The sequence below is a fragment of the Corapipo altera genome, unplaced genomic scaffold (genome assembly GCF_003945725.1).
Source record: "Corapipo altera isolate COAL_440 unplaced genomic scaffold, ASM394572v1 326, whole genome shotgun sequence".
In the NCBI taxonomy this organism is placed as follows: domain Eukaryota; kingdom Metazoa; phylum Chordata; class Aves; order Passeriformes; family Pipridae; genus Corapipo; species Corapipo altera.
In genome coordinates this window covers 131,491-154,745 of record NW_020884945.1, presented here as the reverse complement: position 1 = coordinate 154,745, position 23,255 = coordinate 131,491, and the positions used below count along the sequence as shown (strand labels likewise).

At 44.0% G+C, this 23,255-nt stretch overlaps 1 protein-coding gene across 8 annotated transcripts in view; it reads left to right on the top strand.

Moving 5' to 3' along the window:
* The window catches only part of DCX (doublecortin), a 91,710-nt gene that overhangs the window by 4,766 nt on the left and 63,689 nt on the right, over positions 1-23,255 (top strand). For 6 of the 8 annotated variants that reach the window (XM_027662308.1, XM_027662305.1, XM_027662304.1 and 3 more), the window contains exons 2-3: positions 6,643-7,033; positions 17,425-17,765. In XM_027662308.1, coding sequence (XP_027518109.1) covers positions 6,670-7,033; positions 17,425-17,765 — 705 coding nt within the window. In that variant the 5' untranslated portion in view covers positions 6,643-6,669. Of the gene's footprint in view, positions 1-4,946; positions 5,126-6,642; positions 7,034-17,424; positions 17,766-23,255 lie in introns of those variants that run through there. The other 2 variants (XM_027662301.1, XM_027662306.1) reach the window with 2 other exon arrangements.

Sequence of the window (23,255 nt, the reverse complement as noted above, 5' to 3'; positions counted from 1 at the left end):
GCCTTCTCCAAGGAAGGGGTGTGTGCTCTGATTGAAACAAGACTGCTACTACTACGGGCAGTGTGTTGGGTTGTGTGAATCTCAGAAATATTTGTAATTTCAAAGTTCAAAATGAGTCCAAGATAGGCTGTGTGAACTCCGGGTTGGTGTAATTTGCCCTCCTTTGGCCTCTAGCCTTTGTCTGATTTCGTGCTGAATATCAGAGCTCAAAAGCTCTTATGTCTCCTAAGGCCACCAAAGGCATCTTTTGGCTTCTGTGGGGAATGCCTTCACTATTTGGTAATGAGAAGGTATTTTCCTGTGACACTGATGTGGCTAAACCCACAGCCTCTGCTGGGTTTGGTCTGGGATGACACTCACCAAGTGTACTGAGGGGAAGCCTCTCATGGAAAACAACATCTGAAATGGTTTGTTGTGGTTTCTAAGCTTGTAAGATGAGCTCTTTGGTTATCTTCTACAAATGTTCCCCCAGTGTCACCTGACTCCACTGTCACTGCCTTCGGAGTGACAGAAAGGATCTGTGTTTGAAAGGAAATATCTTGCATTTCCATCTTGAATGTGACATGATCCCCTGTGATGGCTTTGATGGGATTTTCCTTTCTATCACTTAATATTCCATCAGGAAAGTCCTTCAAGCCAATGTTACATTCAGCAGGCATTTTGAGAGAGGCTGGCAATCAGGTATTCAGTTAGAATTACTGTATAAAATGAAATTATCAAGAAGTTAAATTCTTGGTCAGGAATCTCCTAACTACTATGATGCAGCCCATGGACAACCTTAGAAAAAGGAAACAACTGGATTTTTTTGTTGTTCTATTTGTCATGACCTTGGCTAGGACTCACAGTCCATATATCATCCATGACTTGGTCAGCAAAAATGTACTGACAACCTCAATGAGGTTCTGCATGTCCCCAGGGTACAGGCAAGGCAAGTGGCAGCATTGCCATGGCTTTCTGCGAGCTTTGCAAATTGATGTGCCACTGTTCTGCCACCAAAATCTGACTCATGGAACTCACTGGGTCTGGCAGGGTTTACCCAAAATACCATGAGGTGGAGGTGCTTTGTTTTCTGCCATCAGGGACTTTGTTTTCAGCTGGGAAAGATTTATTGATTGTCATGGTTTGCTTGTAGTAGAGAGGAGATGGAGCCAGAAGAGATCTAGAGCAAAAGGTATTTTTCTTTTGAATGACTGTTGTGGGTCTTAATGCTTTCTGCTATCTGGATGTGTTGGGAATATCTTGGGTGAGTTCATTGAGCTGCATTGATTACAGATACTTAGCACAGGAAATGGCCTTTTCCCTTGCAGCTTGCTTCCCCATGATCCCTCAGGGGATGTAAAGGACTCCATCTCCCCAGTTTCAGCAGGAGCTTATCTGAGGTCATCTGCTCAGATTGAGGGCATCTGCCAGGGGTGTGGGGCTGCAGCACAAATGCTCTGACTCAGGGAGGAGTGCCAGGTCTCACCCAGGAGTCACTGGTGCTGTGGGACACAGAGTCCTGCATTGGCAGCTGCTGGAGGTGGCCTTGGAGCCCAGCTTCTCTTCCACCCTCTCCTCCTTCCCCAGACTGAAAACTTTGTCCCTTCTTCTCCCCGGGGTTTCTGGTGATTCAGGCTTTGAAAAGGGTCCAGTCCTCTGAGTTCAAGGTCTGAACAGCCTCTGCAGATGGCTACAAGGCTTGGAGTGGGAAACCTGTGCTCTGTAAGTGTTCCTCCACCCTTCTCTCCCCAGCAGCAGGGCTGACATTGGCTCTCAAGTATTGCTATATAAAAGACTTGCAGATGTGTGTGGTCCCTATAAAAATAAATCTCCAAAGGAAACAAATGTTATGTGGTGAAAGTTTGCCAAGTCCCCGTTGCTTATTAGCTCACAGTATTATGTAGGAGAAACTTAACTCTATAGTCTGATATAGGATAATTCTTCAATGAACTCTCAGCTCTTTTGAAGACTCAGATTTAAAGGCTGTTGCTCTATAGGGTCAAGACTGAGCCACTGGCTTTATGAGCTCTCAGTCATCAGTGCCTTGACACATTTGGCAGAGCCCTGAAACAGTAATTTGTCATTTCAGAGGGTTTCAGTGTGTAGGTTCACATCAAGCAAAGCTTTGAAAGCGGTGATTGGGGATGACAATTTCAAAGCAGTCCAGAAGAACAGAGGTTAAAATAAGAAATGTAGCTAAACATGTGCTTCTAAATAGACTGACTAGAAAATGTTGATCCAAGACTTCCTCCAAAAGCAGTGACCACTTGATTTTTCCATAGTTCTCATCTGTGATACAGCCAGGCCTTGGCTACCTATCACCCTAACTTATATCCTGTTCAGAAAATGTGCTGGGCTATCAGATACAATTTTTTATAGAAGTCAGGAAGCTGCATAGCAAAGTAACTGAGCATTGGCATGGAGTACTTGAGACTGCAACTTCTCATAGTGCTAGAAACTAGACTTTCTAGATGCATGTGAAGAAATTAGCACAAAGCATACCCTTTTTTACCTGTAGTCTGTCCCTTTCCAAAGTGTCACAGTTGCTCAGCAATGTCAACAAACATGTCTTTATACGGATTTGGTTACACAGGCTAAAGTCTAAATGTCAACGTTCTGGAGGAAAGATGATTCACTTGATTTAAAGCTGATTATTTAATCTGAAAGGCTAAATTTATTCTTTCCTTTACAGCTAGATGAAATTATTGATGGGGAGAAGAATTTTCTTTCCAGTTCTCCATCACTCATGCTGCCTAAAATTGTTTAGATTATGGTGTCTCAGAGGGTGAGTCTCTTCTGATGTAAATAGGTTTTGACTAGCATTAACTCCTTAAGGCCAGTGAAGGAGCTCTTGTGCCTGACCAACAGAAATGAAGCCAGGAGCAGGCCCTTGCATTTGTCAAGAAAGAGCTGCTTATTTCTGTGCCAGTGTCTGTAGCATGAGATGATCCTGTTCTCACTTCAAGAGAAGCAAGTGTGGTGTGATTTCAGTGAGAATATGTGAAATCAGTTTGGCTCTGAGGCTCTTCACCTCTGATGATGCTCTGACTGCTGAGATCCCTCTGGTCTTATGGGAGGATTAAAGAAGGACAATTGTACTGAAGGTGATTTGGGCACCATTTAGGAGTAACTCGAGGTTTTGACCAAGAGTATAACCATTCTTTGCTATAAAAACCTTATCCTTCAGCTGGGGACAAATACAAGTTCTCTTGCTAGAGTAATTCTACTTTCAAAAGGAAGTGCCTGTGCTTCAAAAAGCTTCTGAGAATGTCCTGAGCAGTTATGTCCATACAGACATGCTGCATCTCACCAGCAGGTATTGTCTTGGATGTAGAAAGAAGCCAAGAGCCATCTGTTAATGCTGTTTGACACTCATTGCTGTCCTCAGAACTTGTCAAACTTGGGAGATTAATACATTGTGGTACAATTCCACCGGGTTTACATCACCCTGCCAGGTAGTATCCATCACCCTGGGGTAGTATCCAGATCCTTAGGCATCATCTCAAACAGTGTGCTGCTTCTCTGTTGAAGCTCTGTGTGCCACTGAAGACTGAATTTGGTCTGCTTTTCTCTATTTTTCCCGTTGCTGTACTTGGCACATGCATAATGATTCATATCTTCGGCAAATTTTTAAAGCATGGATAAATTTATATTTACAGCAGTATTGTGGTAAAGGAAAGAATTGTTAATCCTGGACAGATAAAGCTCATGGTGATGAATGGCCAGGAATTATCTAATTTGGAATAGAGAAGGCTTGAAGTCCCACATACCTCTTGCAACTGGATCCAGAGACCTACAGAAATATGCCCTGGAGAGCACAGACCCTGTTCTTCCCCCTGTTCTCCTCTGTAGTGAGGGAGCAGCCAAGAGCTTTAGCAGAGGATGCATGGGAGCCTTTGAATAAAAGGGTGGTTTCATGGAATAAGAAACTTTTTCCAAATGTCATGTGTGAAAGCTGCTGGCAGACAAAGACAAGCTCTCAGTGGGTTTGTGTCAGTGTTGCCTGGACTATCATGTACAGGGCAGACAAAGCTGGAATAAATACCAACTTCTTCTGTGTAAATGTGATACTGCTGTGATGTGCCAAAATGACAACATCTGATGTTTTCACTAGAAACAGACACAGCGTTGTTAGGGAAGATTTCCTTCTACAGATGGGAAGATTCCCATTTCCAAATCCTATTCTTTTCTAAAATAAAGGTGGGGCCCAGCACCCATGGGGTTAGGAGCAGGGTTAGTTGTGCTGCTCTTCTAACTGCAGATAGAAATCTCCACCCAGAAAGCAGGTGAAAGATTTTGCTGTCAGAGGAAGAACCCAGCACAATTTTGTAACAGCTGGGCCCTCCTGCAGTGGAAATTGAAAAATAAACTTCTCATAATTTGAGATATGAACCACATTGGATCTGTTTGGTTAAGCTTGTGTCGAATGACTCCATCCTGAATCTCCCGGGAATTTGAATGAACTGGGATTCAGCGCTCTGGCTTTGGCTTGTATCCAATGTTAACAGAGAAAAAGAATTCAGGGGCACCTCATGCAGAACCAGCAAGTGAACCCTCCCTTTCTGCTTGCCAGTGTAAACCAGGAATGCTGTGTAAAACCAGTACAGGAGCAGGACTGTGCCCAGTTCCACCGGTCTATGCTTTTCTTAGTTGCCTTCCAAACGCACTGGAATCTTGTGCCAGCACTGTACCACACTGCAGGACTGTAGCCATGACCCTCCTGTACTGCTGATCCTGTAGTATTGGGGCATCAGTCCCATTATCTTTTCTTTTCTTTTTTTTTTTTTTTTTTGTGAGGCCAGATGCTTTCTTGGTGCAGTTGGATCCAAGGGGAAATTCTCATCTTTCCAAACATCACCCCCAAACTTGCCCCTTTAAACTTTTTATTTACCCATCTGTTAACCTATCCAGAGTTGGAATGAACACACCATTTTACCCTCAAACACAGACTACAGGCAGGCTACTGATGGTGAGAGTAAAAAATCACTGAGGCAAAGTTACCGCGAAGGGATGGAGCAAGGCACTAGGACCTAGGAGGCGTCTCATCCACCCTGGCAGGAATTTCTTGCTTGGAGCTCAGACAACAAAGGCAGAGTGAGCCTGGTTTTCTTTCTCTCAGCATCTCCACCCTGAGCGCTGAAAACCGGTGAGTAGAGCTTTTTTGAGTGACTTGCATGCAGGAAAGTAACAGAAAGGAGGAATCTTTTCTTAGTGCTTTACAGCATCTGCAGTTCATTTTAAAATCAAACCCCCTGCATCCTCTGATTCATTCCCGAAGTTGCTTGGATGTTTCATTGTTCAGTGCATGACACCAGACTGAACCTACCCTAACTGGCATCGTGGGGCAAATGTTCCCAGCTTGGGGTTTCTCTGCAGATGGGCTGTATTGTCATCTGCTTCACTGCAGAGTGGGCACAATGATTTTTTCCTGCACAGGTCGCGTTGACATTGTAAAATACAGGGAAGGAGCTTCGTTCTGGCAAATGTAAGGGGTGGGGAAGAGATAGCAACAGCTTTTCCTAGATTTATACCTGGCTGCCAAGTACTGGTGTAAATTTTCTTTCAGCCCCGTGTTAACATGCAAGCAACATACGTGAGTTGCACGTTCCTGATTGAGCTGAGGGAGTGGAAAGGTCTCTATTGCAGGGTTGGAGGGTTCCTTCTCCTTTTGTGTTGGGGTTTGGTGCGGGAGGAAGGTTGTTCTTGAGCATAAACTAGAGACTGTGCAAAATTCCTTCTTGCTGGGTGTCAGCTCCAGTCTAAGCTTTTCTGTGCTGAGAGCCCCCGTACTCAGAACAATGAAAGGTGAGGAGCCGGGGCGGCGTGTCCCTGGGGCACGGGCACTTCCAGCAATTAAATCACTTAGGGCTGGAAGGGGGAGGTGGAAATAGCCCCTTTATTTTCTCCTTCTCATTAAACGGGAGCAAAAATGCAATTCAGAGGAGAATAAGGCTGAAAAGAGCTTACCGAAGCTGCGTTTCAATGACAGATTTTTCTTTGCAGTCATTTTTTTCTCAGAGATGTAGGCTGGTCCTGGGAATTGATTGATGGGCTAGGAGGGGGCTGCGGATAGGGGGAAGGGTGGGCTGGATCTCATTGCTAACCCTTATTGAACAGGCTGTCACAAAGAAACTGCTTATTCCCCTGTGACCATTCTTTCATAAATGCCAGTTTATTCTAATGTTAAACATTCAAATGCTCTGGGTCCTTCCGTGATTCGACAGACTGAAGGGCTGACTTACTGGGATCTCCTTGTTTTCTGTTGCCAAAGGAAACCTCCCAGGGCTCAGAGGTTTAATTCATTGCCAACTGGTGTTCAGATGAGTTTTTGGGGCAGAGTTGTGATTGCCATGTGTCTCTTTGGCCCCAAGACCCAATTTACCGCACTTTGAAAACTCCCAGGTGCAGGAGCAGACAGCTCTCTAGAAACGTGCTCCCTGCCCCCAGTAGCTGGATCCCTTTCAAAATGAGAGGACCCCTCCTACTCTCAGTCCCCGGAATCGATACAAATCTGGGTCAGGGGAGGGGGCTCTTCCCAAATGCATCTGTCCTGCTCCACACACAGCCTTTGCATTAGTGTCAGTTTTCCCTGAAATCTGTGGCTCTGCTTGGTTTTAACCCCTCTCTTTGCACTCTTTCTCTCCCCATCTCCTTCCTGCCCAGCTTCAGATCTTTAGGGTTCACCAAACTATGGAACTTGATTTTGGACACTTTGACGAAAGAGACAAGGCGTCCAGAAACATGCGAGGCTCACGGATGAACGGGTTGCCCAGCCCCACTCACAGTGCTCACTGTAGCTTCTACAGAACCAGGACCTTACAGGCACTGAGTAACGAGAAAAAAGCCAAGAAGGTGCGTTTCTATCGCAACGGGGACCGCTACTTCAAAGGGATTGTATATGCCGTGTCCTCTGACCGCTTCCGAAGTTTTGATGCCCTCCTGGCCGACCTGACCCGGTCCCTGTCCGACAACATTAATCTGCCTCAGGGAGTCCGTTACATTTACACCATCGATGGCTCGCGGAAGATCGGGAGCATGGACGAGCTGGAGGAAGGTAATTAGCATCGCTGCCTGGTGCAGTGAGGAGGCGGGGTGGGAAGGGGGCTGCACCACTCGGGTCTGCCGATAAGGTCACATTTCCTCGGGCGAGAAGCGGGGATGCTTCTGCCCCGCTGTGCTGAACCTGCCCGCCCGCCTTCCCCTCCCGAGCGGTGCGGGAGAGGGCGGCGGTGACACCCCCGCGGTGTCCCCAGCGCGCTCGCTCGGCTGCGGATGTGCAGCCAGAGGGGTGTGTCTGCTCTCCGCTAGACATGGCTGTGTCCATGGCTCGGGGGCTGTCTGAGGGTGTCCCCACCTCTGCCCGGGCTGGGGGGCCGAGGGGTGGACCCCGACGGGTGCAGGGCGAGGCTGGGAAGGGATGTGGGTTTCCCGCCGGGGTGGATGGGGTTGACTGGAAAAGCAAGGGGTGCTGAGGCGTTCGTGTAGTGGGTGTGCAAATGGGCGTGGGAAGGATTTACTCACGTTGGGTATAGGGGTGTTTTGGGGGGTATTATGCACACAAGGTGTGTGTGCACAACCTACAGGGGTGTGGTCAGGGTTGTGCAGGGACTTGGGTGTGCGTGGAGAGGGGTGTTTGGGGTGCAGGCACTGTGTGGATGATGGATGTGTGGAAGGCGGGGTGTTGGGAGTTTTTAGTGCTTGGAGTGTGTGGAGGGGGGTGTTGGAAGTTCACAGCGCATGTTTAGGAAGGGGAGTTAATGAACAAGGCTTTTGTATGGAGAAGGGTGTTCTGAGCAGGTTGCACTTGGTGAAATTTGGGAGTTTGTCTGTGAAGGTTTGATTGCAGAGGAGGTGCTGGGATTTCTCCAGGGTGTTCATGCACAGGGTGTGCTCTGGGGTTTGTGCTCAGGGAGTGTATAGAGGTGTGTTGGGCTGTGTGTGTGTAAGGTGAGTGCTGGGGAGGTCTTGCAGAGCAATGTGTGTGGAGAGGGCGTTGGGAGCTCATGTGCTGTGTCTGAATATGGTCTGTGCAGGGTCTGTGTGGAAGGGAGGTGCCTTGAGATGTTCAAATGTGTGTGTGTGTGTGAGAGGGTGTATTTGAGGAGTGTTTGTGCAGGGACTGCGTGGTGGATGGTTGCTGTGGTAGGTCTGGGGGGCAGTGTGGGAAGGCATCCCCTGCATGGCAGGTTTGAGTGTGCCCCTGTATGCAGAGGGGGTGTCAGTGTGCCGGTTCCTCTGCGTGTCACTTGGACTGTGGGATGAAGAATAAGTCAAAAATCAAACCTTCTGCTCAGAAGGCGTGACCTGGGGGCAGGGTTGCTCCTGTGGAGCTCAGCTGCCAGCTGTGTCTGTGCCTGGGGTGCTCCCTCTGCAGCAGTGGGTGCTGTCTTTCCCATGGAGTCTCAGGAGGACCCCAGGAATGCAATGGCTTCAAGGCCAATCCTTCTTCCTTGCCCAAAACATGATTGTGGGCAAGCTCTGCTGGCAGCAGAGCCAAAGTGGGGTGCACAGAGGGCACCCACAGCCCCCCTGATTTTCTCTTCCTCAAGCAATTCAGGCATTCCATTCTTTGTTTGGACCTGGAGTATCCTGAGTATTCTTTGCAAGAGGGGAATTGCTCTTCACTATTCCTTGATGTTTTGCTCCAAGCAGATGACCTGGTTGATTTGGTAACTATTGAAAATCCAGAAGGCTTTTGCCTTTAGTAAAAGACAATGGATGTGAGTGTGTGAGGCATGAACTGCAGGGGCAGCCTCAGCAGTGAGTCATTGTGTGACCTTGACTAAAGCATCTCTCCCTAGAATTCCTTGTCTGTCAAGTGGGATACTCATTTCCCCAAAACACTTCGTGGGGGACAAGCACACAGAAGAGATATTGTTTTCCACAGAGGAGTTTTCCTGGGAAGAAATCACTGCCTTTCAGAGTGATGATGTATCCTAGTGGAGTTATTCTCAGCACAGTTACAGCTGCCAAATGGAGGTGTGGCCTCCCTTAATTTTAGAGATTCTGCCATGTTTCATTCTGGTCTCTTAATATGGCCACAGCCTTTCTCTAATGGCAGCTCTCAGCCCTGCCTATCCTCGATTTAATGTAAATCTTCAGATATAACTCCATGAGAAAATGCAGTTCTTTATTCTCTTTTTATACTCTTCCTCTTCTGTCAGTGAAGTTAAAAAACCTTTGTTATACCTGCTTTACACTGGGTTTTGCTGTAGCTAAGAAGGTACCTAGTTAATGAAAATATTTTTTGTTGGTTAAGGTACAGATGGGAGATGCTGGCATTCGGATTCTGGCTTTGTTCTGCCAAAATGGTATCTGGAAACAGCACTGAAAGAGGCATTAAAGCCATATCAGAATTGTCTGTGTTGCTGTGTCCTCAGCAGAGCAACAGCTAGGAAAATATAACATGAGCAGAGCGAAAACAAAGGAACCCAGTGTTTGAAAATGCCAAAGTTGGTCTGTATGCTGTTATTGACAGTTTAACAATAACAATATTCCATATTTCTAGGGATGACCTATGCATCTATTGCAGAAAAGAAATTTACAATATTGTGGTTGTAAAAAACCTGTGGTAAATTCTGCTGTTAGTTTGGGTGTTTGTATAACTGTGTACTAGATATATGCATGGAAAGACAGAACTTGGGAGTTACACTTGGCTGTGACATACAAGAACAGTGCACATGCAGTGTATGTCTGCCATATAAATTAGCTTTCTGCTTGGAGACTATGGGTAACTAAACTAGTTCTAGTTGACTAATTTATTATAGTAATTTCCAATAAACAAGTAGAGCATAGGAAAAATCATCAAAGAGGCTAATCTCAGTGGTTTTACTGCAAAAGCTGGTGAATTACTGATAATATTTCACATCATGTTCTAAGTACTTGATTACTTCTGCATGGTTTAAAAACGTGCTTATATAATGTAATCTGAATATAATCCTGGAGGGTAGAGAATGATATTGCACAGTACCAATATCCTAGAGACAGACATCTCTGGTGAACAAAACCCACATGGTGTGCTGCTAATTAACTGGGGCTTGGCAACATCCCTTTTGTTCTCCAGACCCAGAGCTGGTAATCTTCTTCCCTGGCATTCAGGGTTGTTCTCCTAAGGTTCTGGATGGTTGTTTTACGTCTCAGCTTGTCCAAGATGTAATAAGGGAAGTCTGCTCACATAGTTGCCAGTTGGGATGTGCCTCTTGGTCTTTTCCTGTACTGAACCCTAACGCTGGTTAGGAAGTCCATTTTGGAAGCCCACAGGGCTCTCTCACATAGGTGCTTTTTTGCTGCCTGCTGAGTTCTTCCTCAGCTGTCACAGGCTGCTTTTTCCATGCTGTACTAGTGAGCTGTCTGGTCTCCCAATGACCTTCTCTCAAAATCCACTTGCCTGATCATTTTTTCTCCCTCCTTTCACTCCTAGTGGCCATCTTCCATCATGCCTTAAACCTGACTCCCTGTTTTCAGCATTCAGGTTTAATGTACTTGTAAATAATGCACATGCTGCCATTGATTAGGACTGTATTCCTCCTTAACCTATATGGTGGTTAAGTGCAATACAGCCTCCTGTTACTGCACTGTTACAGCTGATCCTGGTGACAGGTAACCTGCTGACAGCATCTCCCACTTGTGTGCTATCTTGGCTGAGTCAGGACTGGATGTTGGGCCCAAGTGCTGCTGTTCATCATGGCTGGTTTAGGCAGTAAGTGAATCTTTTGGAAAAGAGCACCAGGTGATCTTTATTCCCATTCATATTATAATTGGTTCCAGTGACCAAGGCTTCAGGAGGTATAGGAAGCTGCATTTATTGGTGAGTCACTGTTGTAACAGATCATTCTGTGCCTTGTGCTGTGATAAAACCTGCATATGAAAGATGCTAAAAAAATCATGTGCCATCATTTCCAGCTGTTCTCAAGCTGATTGCAGAGCAGCTCACACTGTCATCCAAGTTTCTGCTAAAATTTAGTTCTTTTGACATCTGCGCAGGGTGGTTTGTTCTTCGGTTCCTTTTGAGCCTCTATGTTCCTGTAGACTCAATGTGATGAGATGGAAATTCTCCCACCACCTCAGCTCTGATTGCTCCTTGTCTTGGAATGAAGGGCTGGGTAAAGGTGGAAGCTGATGTTCTACGGACTTCAGCAGTAAAGATGGCTTAAGAAAAGCTGCTCTTGGCCACATGTTCTAGGCCCCATTGTCCCACAAATGAATTCTTTGTGGGACAATAGATTTTTTTATCCCTCTCCATAATTTTGCTGCTTTCCCATGTGGCCCAATAGCAGCTTCTTGACATAATGAGAGGGACAGTGAGGCACAGCCCGAGAGTGAGAGAAAGGCACAAGTCAGACTCCTGACTGCTGAAGCCACTGCAGCTCCCAGTTAACCTCAGTACTGGTTTGTTTCCCCTGTGAGGAGGGACTGACACTTCCTCAAAAGCCAAATTTCTCACTTGTAAAGCTTGGACATCCATCACCATGTATTTAGAGGCACCGACCGACTGGAGCATCCTACTGTTCAAGGCACTGGTTCAGAGTGTAATGACAGATAACTCCTGCCCAGGGAGGTTCTGATGTGAACATGTGGGGGTGGAAGAAGGTGTTATCACTGGTGAGGAACTGAAATGCAGAAAAACAATTCTATCTGTTTGTCCAAAGCCCATCAATGACACCAAGATAGAAGTCAGAGCTCTAAGCTTCCTTGTTCAAGTGCTTTCATTCCCCTCCTGAGCCTTTTCCAGGGTTTGGTCAGTGGTTTGCAAGTACTTACATCTTATAGGTTTTTTGTTATAAGTGGAATTGTGACCTGCTTTTAGTCAGTGGCTCATTTCCTGTGAATTAAGTGCCCTTTGCTGTGCATGGCCAGGGTCAGAAACACATGTGCAAATAAGCCCATTAAATACAAGTATAGCATGTATTAGACATGGCCAACAAAGGCAGAAATGCAGACATGGATTAAAACCAAAATTTGAGACTCAGCATTTAGTTCAAGCTGTAGTGCTTTTCCCTCCTGAGCTCCTGGGATGCTCAGGCTGGGAAGGGCACAACCCCCCTTGCATTGTGGTCAGAGGGCCCATCCAAAGGTGGATTTATGCCCTGTCCTGTGCTACATGGTTGAAATTTGCTCTTGCTTCAGATAAAGCACTAAAAAAAGCTGAATAGGGTTTTGTTTTACTCAATGTACAAATATTCTTGGGTTGTGTGAGATATTCCAGAAAGTGTTTCCAAGCTTTTTGTATCCTGTCATGCCCTTGGGAATATTTTCCAAAATCTTGTCCAGGAGTATTTAAAGTAATCACAGGAGGGGCTCCACCCTGGAGCTGTGCTGTGTGCTGGGACTGAGGGATTTATAGGAAGTATATTGGAATCTCCACCCAGTGTGTGTGTGTGTTCCAGTTTGCCTGGAAAAGTGAAATTCATGTAGTCCAATACTGAAACCTTGGTAACCTGTGGAATTGTTTTCTGTGGCTGTTGTCCTAATAGCTCAGCTAATAGCATCCTACACAACAAAATTTATCCTTGAAGTTCTGTTTTATTTGCTTGCTCATCCTGGCTGCCACATTAGGACCAACGTGGCCCCAAAATTCTTTACAGGCATCGTGTGCTTTTGAAGGTAATTTCTAATCACACATTTCTTTCAGCTCTTCAACAGAACAAGAGGTGCTTCTCTTCATGGGAGAGATCCCTGTGGAAGAGCCAAAGGAAGGAAGCTCTCCCAGAGTTCATTTTGCCATGGTGGAGCAGGTCTTTTTAATGCATAAAGCAGCAGAAAGTTCATGCATTTGAAACCAAAGGTCCACTTCAACACCATGTGGAATGAACTCTGCAAGGTGTTAAGTCCACTTAATTCCTGTTGCAGTGGTAGTAAATTCCATGAAACATTAAAACTGAGCACAGTAGCAGAATCTCAACTTTGCAACAGCAGAGCTAACAGCCAAAATAATTGACTGCAGCCCAGAGGGACTGGTTTTGGAATAAGTGTTAACAGTTACACTTTCAAAATGGCCTCACTTCAGCTTTCCTGGTTTTTCTCATACGACTTCTGACTGCATTTCATTATCCTTGGAAACTTGCTGGTGTGTGCTGAGGAAGGATAACTTTTTCTGAAAGCACAGCCTGTCATTTCTGGTATTGTCACAAGGAGCTGCTTGTAAGAGGGTTGAAGGATTAGCACTACTCTGGAGCTTAGGGTTTTTCTGAGGAACCTTCTCTAAGGCAAACCTTATCTTTACTGAGATCATCCCTTCTTTAGGAGCTGAATAATCGCCTTGTGCTTCTGTCAGATTGGTAGCACAGGAATGTGTCATGCACTTGTAGCCAGAGTAATTTGGTGTGATACAAGCCATGGCTTCAAATGGCAAATATGATGATCATGACTTAAGGTCAAAGGTCTGCAGTCAGTCCATCTATTGCTAAAGGCAGGACAGGAGTAAATAAATGCCTTGGCTGGTTTGGTGGCATGATAGGAATTGTGACACCTCGGGAACACACTGGCATGATGACAAGTGTGTCATCCTGCAGCATCCTGCAACATCATCCTGCAGGGCTTTGACTCCCCAGTGCAGAAGGGGCATCGTGCACTGACCCGGCCCTGCACTAAACAAATGCTGTCCTTGCTACCATAGCTGGTGTTCAGCAGCAGATTGGATCTTGTCAGGATGATGTTTCCCACCCTCACTGCATGAGTGTGTCTCTTTGGGGCTCCCATTTGGGGTTTTGTTTGGAAGTACTGACGTGGCTGTTCATCACACCTTCTCATGGTTTACAGCTGGATTGCTGCACATGTGCACAGCTGCTTGCTGGCTCAAGACGTGTTCCTTCAAATATTTGTACACAGATTTTTGTGCTTATATATTCTTCTTGGAGTTGTTTCTTTTGCATTTCACAAAATCTCATGTTCACTTCCCATCCTTCTGTTATGCTGTGCACGTCTTCTGCAACCACGCTGTGCCAATCACTTACAAACTCTGACTGGCACAGTGGTACACCTTGACTTCTCATTATAGGCTTAGCACAGACAGATATGGCAGAGAAACCAGGAAACCACTCCTCCCTCTAAGGTAGCAGTATTCCCCATAGGATATCGCTTTTTTTTTTATGATCTCCTGGCCACAGAATGCTTGTTCAAAGCTGGAAAGTTCACAGGTCTTCTGCCCACACTTGCTCAATCCTGCTACTACCACGGTAAGGTTTGGGTAAAACTCCACTGTGGGAAGTGGGACAGCACATGTTCCTGGCTGGCAAATGAATGTGCCTCACTGAGGAACCTGAATGATAATTTTACTACTATTTGAGGGTCATAAACTGAGTTTGGGAAGACATCAGCTGAAGTGATTTTTAAATTAAGTTAAAGCTTCAGGTTACATCTTTGGGTAAGGGAAGAAGGAAAGAAAAGCTGCTCTTCCCTGGAGCTATACAGCCATAACTTCAAAAATGACACTGAGAAGAGCTGCTACTCTGAACTGCTATCCTGAATTATCACTCCAAACAAATTTCTTTCCTGTTTTAGAACCAAATAAAATATTTGCTAGGGTTTGGGCTAAATGAAACAAAGTGAGAAAGGGCAGATTCTATTTTCTGCTTGTGACTGTGAGTACAACTTGAAAGGCCAGTGTGTAGATCTGTACAACTATCTTAGAGCACATCTGAGGGAAAAAAAAGCCTACAAGAGTATTACCTTCATGCCACTGTTGCCTTTGGTGTACACTGGTGTAAATACACAGCTGTGGCGCACAGCAAGGAATTTAAAAGGATTCAGCTGGAAATAAGAGTAATACTACTGTACTAAACAGACCAAGAATCTCTTCCGCTTGCTTTAAAACATGGAACTTATTAATGGAAAATATGCTGCACCACGTCTTGTGTTTGTAGAACACAGTGCAAATATACACTTTCTTTTGTTGTGGCGTCTTCTATCCGAAAGTATTAGACAAATATGGGTGAAAGTCAAGCCTTGCCACACTTCAGTGGCTGGTATTGCTACTTCTGTTTTTCAGGTAGGGAAGCAGAGGTGCAGGTGAGGTCAGGAGCTTCCACAGGGAAGCCTGGGGCAGGGGTGACAGCAGTGTTCAAATCACTTACTCTCAGTGTTGCGTTCAAAGAGAGAAATCCATTTTCTCAAAGGATAATGCACGGTTCTGTTCTGAACACACTTATAAAGGCTCTACCACCCAGGGATTATGAGCTTGGGAGGGCTCAGGTTCTTAGGACAGGGATAATTCCCTGTGAGCATTCCAAACTCCCCCCTCTGCCCTTTACACTCCGCTGTGAAACTGGAGAGAAGCCTTGGCCTGCTCCACACCAGGTGTTACTTGGCTGAAGCAGATGAATAAACCACAGCTTATCACTTATTAATCAGGAAGATCTGAAGTACTCAGTGCTTCTGGAAAATGATATGTCCAGTGGGAATTCTTTATAATGTGTGGTACTCTGTGGAGTATATTTAAGTTTCTATTGAGTCAGATTCACAAAATATGAGGAATTAAGGAGCTTCAGCTATGGGTACTACTACATGGTCAGTTTAATGAGGTTTTTTTCTGACAGCAAATACAAATTTTTACTGTTTGGTCAAGCCAACAGAACCTCCAGGTGGGATTATTGCATTAGTTTGGGTAAACTAGCTGACCAAGTGCCCAACTGACAGTGTTCATCATGAACCTTGTCAGCTCTCTTCTCCCTTCTGTATTTTTATTCCATCTTTAGAAGGGAAAACAGAATATCTGCTTCCTGTTGATAAAAGATTTTGGTCATTTTTATGCAACTGATGGAGAAGAGCTGCAGTTAGAGATGTAAGCACCACAAGTGTGCATTATTTTGTGGCAAACTGGGTACAAAGGGTTAAAATAAGTGAGCATCCTGCATCTTTTCTATGGCTGCTTGTGACATCAAACCCTTAGCAGTAATAGGGGCATAAAGACTACACAGACCATTGTTATAAGCCTGTAAAGTCTTCTGTTTATTGTTTATTGCCTGTTAGTGGTCTCACCATGTGTTCTAGGGAGGGACCTTCTAGGTGCCTCCACCAAAAATGCAGTTTAGTCAGCAGAAGGACGACTGTATGAACACTATAATGTGCCTGGGCTGTGCAGAAACCAATGGACTCTTTGGCAATCCATATTTATACCTCTGCCAATTGGATGTCAAATCCTGCCCTAGAGGTCCTGGAATGGAAAGCCAGACTCAGCTGTCAGGTAGGCTTTTCAAAGATATCCAGGTCCTGGATTTGGCATGGCCAGATAAGGAAATGCAGCCAGTCTGGTTGTGCGAAGAAGGAATTCTTTTTTTTTTTCTTATTCAGTACAGTTAAATTTGTATTTTGATTTCAAATCTATTGTAATACGTGAAAAACTTAATTCTATTAGATCAGCCCGAGAAAACACCAGAAGAAACTCTAAAATCCTACAGGTTATGCCCTCAGTTCCTATTAAAATTTTATCTAATGGCGAGACAAAAGCTTTTTCCTCTAGCATTGACTGACTTTTTTTCAGTGTGTCTTCAAGTGCTCAGCAGCCTGAGTCATTTCAGACTAGACAGCCACATTCCCTTAGGGATACTGGTTTACAGTCTCATTCTAGTAATAACTCTTCTAACATCCATCAGATTTGCAGGCCCAAAAGAAGATCCTACAAATCCTTTAAGGTGCTTTTAAAACCCTAGATAGATAGGATCCTGTAAATTACAGACAAAGCTTGAAACTAATTTTGGGTGGGATAGGGAAGGGCTTTTTGTGAATTACTAACAAGACCATGTAACCCTTCTCTACCATGTCTAAATTTGGATTTAGTATATTTTTGGTTGGTACCAACCATATAAAAGCAAGCAGTGGCATTTGGTGTAGTGCTTAATCTCAGCTGCCATTAGGTCTGTTCTCTAATAAACCACTGATGATTTAGAAAAGCACATTTGTTATGCTTGCTAGATTTATCAATGCTACTTTTAGTAGAGACAATTCAGTACAAGATTTTTGTTATTTTTCAAGCATGATGCAAAGGCACTTTGTGGATGAATGTTGATGTCCTTCTGGCAGAGAATGACACACTGAAGTAGTAGCTAGGTCTGTAAAGACGGAGAGGAAGCTGGCAAAGTTACAGTTTAATGAAGGTGGTCAAATGAATTTGGTGTTTTGGAGCTCTTAGGCAGCTTAGTTGCATCTTCCAGTACCTAACTACCTTTGTAATTCAACCTTTTTTAACCCCTGGTTCATGTGACTGAGTGCTTGTATATATTTGTTCATGCGAGCTAAGGCTGACTAGCCTAGTTTGTGGAAATACTAGTCATATTTTAAATAATCATAAATATAAAATTAAAATAAGGCAAAATGTTTTGATAACAAACTGTCGTGGAAGTGCTGATGAAAACATTTATCAATGCTTTGCCTGATTAATCAGGGAAAGTATATTGTCTGTTTTCCAGCAGCCTTTTTGTAGTAACTGTAGAATTTCACTTCTTTCAAAAGGGGAGAGTTACGTCTGCTCATCTGACAACTTCTTCAAGAAGGTGGAATACACCAAGAACGTCAACCCCAACTGGTCTGTCAACGTGAAGACATCTGCCAACCAGAAAGCACCTCAGTCTCTGGCCAGCAGCAACAGCGCCCAGGCGAAGGAGAACAAAGATTTTGTGCGTCCCAAGCTGGTGACCATCATCCGCAGCGGGGTGAAGCCCCGGAAGGCAGTGCGTGTGCTCTTGAACAAGAAGACTGCCCATTCATTTGAGCAAGTTCTCACTGACATCACCGAAGCTATAAAACTGGAGACAGGAGTGGTCAAAAAGCTGTATACCTTGGATGGGAAACAGGTAAGAGGTTTTACAGATGTTGCGCCTTTTCCTTTCTCTTCCCTTGAGGCTCTGCTGACTCAGAACAATTTTTGAAGCCTAAAATTAAGCCAAGATGATCACTGCCATCTGTTCTCTTAGAAGTATGACTTCTCATGCCAGTGGTTAAGTTACTAAATTTTCCCTGGTATTAATATCAAGCAAAGAATGTAGCCAAAGGTCTGAGTGGAACAGATGCTCGTCCTGCACACCGGCGTGCGGTGCGTGTCTTCTGGACCAGCTAAATAAATAACGTGGCTCACAGCCACCAGCTCATTTGGCTCTGGAGTAACTGCAGGAACTCTCAAACTTTGGCTTCACTCAGTGAAAATGTGTTGCTTGACTTTTCTTGCCCTCTGATGAAGGCTTGCTAAGATCAAGCAATTGCTCCAAGCATGCTGTTCTGGTCAGCTCTGTGGTTATCAGGAAAAGCACGGAATTGTGTTGCATTTTCTTGACTAAATGCATGAAGAGATAACATGCAGAAAGAGTCAGAAGTATTTAGTGGGTCATCATAATGCACTTCATGTCTACATGTTCCTGGAACTGAAGGAAACATCTGTCTCTTGTTAGCAGCTACACAGCAATGAGCGATTTCATATTGCTGTATCTATGAAAACCCTCAAAGGAATGTGGGGTTGATTTTAGAACTGGGAAGAGCTAGATTCTTCAAGGACAATTCTGAGCTTCATTTAACAGTTCTGTCTTCTGTAATTGAGGAATGATCTTATTTTTGTCACTGTTTTCCTTGCTCCAGATTCTGGAGTGAGGCAGCACAGCTCTTGTGTGGGTTTAGACTCTGGCTATTCTAGGGATTGATGCTACTGCTTTAAATTAACTCTTTGCTGTCTCTGGAGAAAATTATTCAAGTACTAGCTCTGTCCAATGAACATTCAGACTTTACATATGAAAATATTCATCCTTCCAGCCCCAAAGACAGGTTCATAAACTGTCCTGCACAGCCCAGGTGTAGTGCCTCAGAGCTGAAAGTAGCATGTCCCTCTACTCTGTCTGATGTTTTGATGTCCCTGCCCATGACAGTGAGCTTGGAACTAGATGATCTTTAAGATCCCTTCCAACCCAATCCATTTTGTGATTCTATGATTCTTGCTTTATCCCAGCCTCTGTATCCTGCATATTAGTTTGTGGCTGGTTCTAGCTTCAGATATACCAAAATCTCACCTGCCTGTCACAGCTTACCTTTCCACTTGTCTTCTCCCAGTGCTTTTCCTTCCTAAGACCTATAGTTTTAACATGAGTAGATGATTCTCCAGCTACACTACCCTTAGATACAGTAGCATGCTGTAAATAAGCTGTGATACAGGGAGTGATGTACTGGAAACCTTGGAAGAGACTGGGGAGTGAGGAAGGAGAGAATCAAATGACCTGTCCCCACTGAGGAAATAATATATGGGCACAGGATCATGCCTGTTGGATAACAGCAGATTTACAAAGGGTTTAATAAACAGATCTGATCTGAGAGCAGCTGCCTGCTCGTCCTGACACAACAAGTACCTTTGCTGTCATAGTTGTGAATGAGGATCTTCATCTGAACCTGTGAATGGCCTCAGTTCTTTGAGAACAACTGGCATTTGGGAGGTGAGATGTTACTTTGGATGGTGTGCAGAAATAGGGATGTCCCATAAGCTTCCATCAAACTGTTCTCTTCTCCCCCTTTCAGTTACAGGAGTAAGTGGTGATTCCCCCTCACCTCTGTCCAGAGAGCCAGACAAGATCAGCCCATAGCCTGACCTGAGCCTGTGGCCTGGTGACCAGCCTGTGTGATGGTGTTAACTCCCAAGTGGGGATCTGGGAGATGCTGCTTGCTTTCAAGTTACAGATTGCCTGGAGTAGTGCTGCTGTGGGTTAGCAGGGGGTTAGTGCTGTAATCTCTTTTGGGAGATACTGCTTTGAACAGGGCTACAGCTGAGCACGGGACACAAAGATCTCTGTAACCTGGCAATTCTTACTGCCAACTGCTCTCCATAGCAGGCACCACACCACACATGACTCTTCTTGAATCAGATACTAAAAGGAAACCTGGTCTTCCTCCTGTCACACTCTGACAGCTGTATGGTGAACGGGGCCTTAATTCAACACTGGTCTGACTGGGGCAACCCGACAACATCAGTTTTTGTTGCAGAAATGTAATTTCAGTAAAGTCTTGATCACAGATATCACATTTAACTTCTTTTGCTGGCTTTATAATTCACCGTTTTATGAAATGTGATATTTCATTGCGTGTTGGAGGCACTACTGGGAGTTTCACTATATGTAAATGTACACCCAGTATTGCAGTTATTGAAAAGAGAGAGATTTTGTGATTTGACAATAAGGGGATGTGTGATATTTGTTTGTAGCAGCAATTAATGTCGAAGCTTCTTGAAGGGCAAACCTCTTTCACCAAGGCTTTATTTTTATTGGAAAGTTTCCTTCAGTGTTTGTTTTTTATTATATCTAAGCTTATTTGGAATTTTCTACCTATGTATATTCTTAGTGTTGAAGTTAGAACCAGAGACTTCTGCTGTGGGTGCAGTGCTTGCTGTTGGGGTTTCCATGACATACTGCTCCATAAAATCTGACCTCTTGACATGACATTAGGGGTTTTTGCATGTCTGATTCTGACATTAGAAAGGGATTACTGAATGCATAATTCTGACAAACAGCATTTTATTTTCAGGAGAAAATATTCATGAAAAACCACAAGCTGCTCGAAGCTGAAATACTGACAAGAATTCTGACAGTCTGTCTCTTTGAGTGTCATCAGAGGCACGTTGCTCCCTCTGTTGTGAAGTGATAGAATTTACAAAAGGAACATACAAAGGAAAATCATCCTTCCTCAGTCCATGAGCTGGAACTTAATGAGGGGAGATGATTATTTTATTTATAGGCATTTCCATGGTGCTCATCAGCAGAGTAATCAAGACGCTTTAGAAGTACAGGCAGTGGTGGCAACGACAGAGTGGTGTGTGAATAATTACATTGCTATGCACTGCAGATCTGCTGCAGTTGGAGTGAGAAAGCAGATAATTGAGGGCTGGATGGGCTGTATTTGAATAAATGCAACGCTCAAAGCAACAGTGAGGTTACGTTATTCCAATGAAATTTTGGTTCTTTTTATGTCTTGGGTTGGCTGTAAAAATACGGCTCTTGAAACTGCTAAATTAGCATCTTGTGTTTAAGTAGTTTATTTAAGTTGGTTTTGCACATATTTCTACTGCCTTGTGCCTGTCTGTACTCAAGATCCTTCCCTTCTTGGAGCATATTATCACCTCTTGATGGACACCCCTGAGCTCAAAAGGATTTTCAAATATTTGACCAAAAATGAGAGGGAATCACAATAGGGATTTATCTTTGGAACTTCCATGGACATGTAGGAAATAGTCAAAGAATTCAGTGCTTTAAAGAAATGCTATAATGGGCCAAATTAGTGGTTGGTTCCATAACTACAACTGCTGTTGTGCTGAGATGGGTGATACATATGATTAAAATACACATATGCAGGATTTAATTTGGTCAGGTCTATGGATCATGCTGGAAAATAGTTGTTTTGGTACATTCTGTCTCCTTTTTTAAACTCTTAGTTATATCCAGTGTCTCAAATGAGTCTGGATTCCTGAGAGCACTGGGTACTTTATAAACACATGGTGACAGTTTCTGCCTGGTGTCGTCAATATTAGAACAACATTTCTAATAAATTAGAAAACAGAATTTGAGACTATGGATGAAGTTGCATTTGGATATTTTGAATGCATTAGTTTGAAGTAGACTTTGCAAAGGTCATATAGATTTACTGTCCTGCTTGTGCCTGAGCTTCTTTCTCACCATGGTGTACAATAAGTTGGTGTTCCCTGGAAAAGAGGAGGCTGTTTGATCACTGACAGCCCAGTGCCCATCTGCTTTATGCACCTTACTTTGCAAGTGGAGTCTGTCTGCATTCATTCCTGCTTTTAAGAAGTGACCCGTAAAAGCTGATGTCTTCTGTACACACTGAACTTCTCTTTTTCTGCACTGTATTTTATTCCAAGATCTATGAGTTGTTCAGCAAGTGTGTGAAGAGATGTAGGGACAAAAATCCCTTTTTTTGGCCATTGGCTGAGTCAGTGGTAGTCTGGAGTGATAGAAATTCATTGGACGTGCTCAGTTGTACTTTGGTATTAAAATTTTTTTTGTGGTATGGAATTCCAGCTTTTTCTCCATCTGATGTATTTCCATTTCTTAATTAACTAAATACCCCATCCTGTGACCCATCAATTAACATCACCAAATAAGCAGAATAAGGAGTTGTTCAGAGCAGGGAGAGCTTGTATTGTTCAGTTCCACTTGAATATAGATATTCTGGTTGACAAGCAGGGAACAGACTGTGTTTTTAGCCATAATAGCATGCAATGATCTCTTCTGGCCTTTGAAATCATCAAGCACAGGGAGAAGTCACACATGCACTATTCATTCGGTGTTACCTGTTCCAGACAGAGTGTTGCTGTTCCATCTGAGTGTTAGCTGTCTCATCAGATGAAATTACATACATTTCCATATGTCAGGGCACGTGTGACTGTTCTCCCCAAAGAATTTCTAGCCTTAATAAAATGGTCCCCTCTAGCAGCCTTTGCTTTGATAAGGATATCAAATGGCAGGTAATGAGTGAAGTTCATTCTCTGTTTGCAAAGCTGATGCCAGTGCCTTGGGGGCCAGCCCACCCCTCCTGGCCAGGGAAGAAGTTGCCATTTCATTTTAGATTTTTTGCATCTTCTGCCTTCTTGAGGAAGGGCAGCAACCACAGAGGGAGAAGTAGGATTAGTAAGCTCACAACAAGTTAAGGGTTGGGACTTTTTTTGATAAAACATCTCCTAAGTACTGTGCTACTAGTAAAAATATTCCTTAGAGGCATCCGTACAAATTACAGTGAAGAAACCAACCAAACTTTGGAACTTCTGCACTGAATTTAAGCTGGTATTTTGAAACAAACTATTAAAAAATTCAAGTCTAGATACCAGCAGTGGACCAAACTCTGTCAAGACAGTGTAGCTGTATTGATTGTATTAATGAAATTGTGTCAATGAGACATAGAACAAGCACAATATAAAAAATACCTCTAACATCTGTAATCTGTAATTGGTGTTCAAGAAGGTGAATACCTCCTTGATGTACCTAAATATCATTTGCATTGCTGAAAGGTCAGAGGGAAACTATTCCTGCTAGAACTCTAGGGATAGTTAACTTACACCCTGAGGCATGAGGTTCAAGGTTACAAAGCAAGCAAATTGGTTTGTGTTATTACACATGTTGAGGGAAAGGGTGTCAGAATTCCTCATCCTTTTAAGACTGGATAGTTGACCTTTGGGATATTGAAAATCTGCATTGGAATAACTTCAGGACAAAGCGGTTTCATGCATGTGTGGAAAGCTGGGATCTAGCCCCAAAGCAAACAGTAGGGAAGAGCAGGAGATGGGTGCAAGTGTGTTTGGTGTCCCA